This window comes from Egretta garzetta, unplaced genomic scaffold, assembly GCF_000687185.1.
Source record: "Egretta garzetta isolate BGI_Z169 unplaced genomic scaffold, ASM68718v1 scaffold1628, whole genome shotgun sequence".
Lineage (NCBI taxonomy): Eukaryota > Metazoa > Chordata > Aves > Pelecaniformes > Ardeidae > Egretta > Egretta garzetta.
The window spans coordinates 17,906-18,749 of NW_009260589.1; the positions used below are offsets into that span (position 1 = coordinate 17,906).

At 46.4% G+C, this 844-nt stretch overlaps 1 protein-coding gene across 1 annotated transcript in view; it reads left to right on the forward strand.

The window, feature by feature from the left end:
* Positions 1 to 440, forward strand: part of LOC104131454 (fermitin family homolog 2-like) — a gene marked incomplete at its 5' end in the record, with an annotated part of 16,489 nt that extends 16,049 nt beyond the window's left edge. Inside the window, 1 exon segment of the mRNA XM_009644617.1 lies at positions 267 to 440. Within this exon segment, the coding sequence (XP_009642912.1) occupies positions 267 to 440 (174 nt within the window).
* Between the last annotated feature and the right edge of the window lie 404 nt (positions 441 to 844).

Sequence of the window (844 nt, forward strand, 5' to 3'; positions counted from 1 at the left end):
AGCGGCGGACACAGGGAAAACTTCTAGCAGCTTCTCACAGAAGCCACCCCTGTAGCCCCCCCCTGCTACCAAGACCTTGCCACACAAACCCAATACACCATCGAGTCCAAATCATCATTTACGTCGCTGTTTTTTCGCTTGGGCAGCGGAAAAGGCGCCTGGTTTATCAAGAAAGGAAAATAAGGCGGAAAGGGAGAGCGCGCGTCAGCGTGACTCCTGCGGGGAGGCGCCGGGGGGGGGCTAACGCCTGTGGGTTTGCCCTCTAGGTGACGGTGGAGTTTGCAGATGACGTCCGGGTGTCCTTCATTTGCACGGAGGTGGATTGCAAAGTGGTTCACGAGTTCATCGGCGGCTACATCTTCTTGTCGACACGAGCGAAAGATCAGAATGAGAGCTTAGACGAAGAGATGTTCTACAAACTGACCAGTGGTTGGGTGTGAGTCCCACGTACTGTGCCCCGCGAGGAAACCCCATGGCCATATTAATATTTAACTTTAAAAAGCTGTTTGGAATATGCTGCTTAATAAAGTAAGCTTGAAATGTATCTTTTTTTTTTTTTTTTTTTTTTATCATGAAAATTTTTGCATTACCAGACCAGTTAATCTGTGTGCACTAATGAGCACTTCTGTTAATTTGCTATAACAAGACCGTGTCTGGGCCAGGGGATCGTGCCGCTGGCCTTTAGATGCAGAATCTGACGGGCAGATCAGGATAACATTTGACTGACGTAAAAATAGCCAATTTTTCTAAGAGAACTCTAAGCCATCTTCTTGTAAAGCCATCCAGGGCTTAACCTATATGAAGTCTATTTATCATGTTTAATGCATGAGTGTTTTCTTTCTTT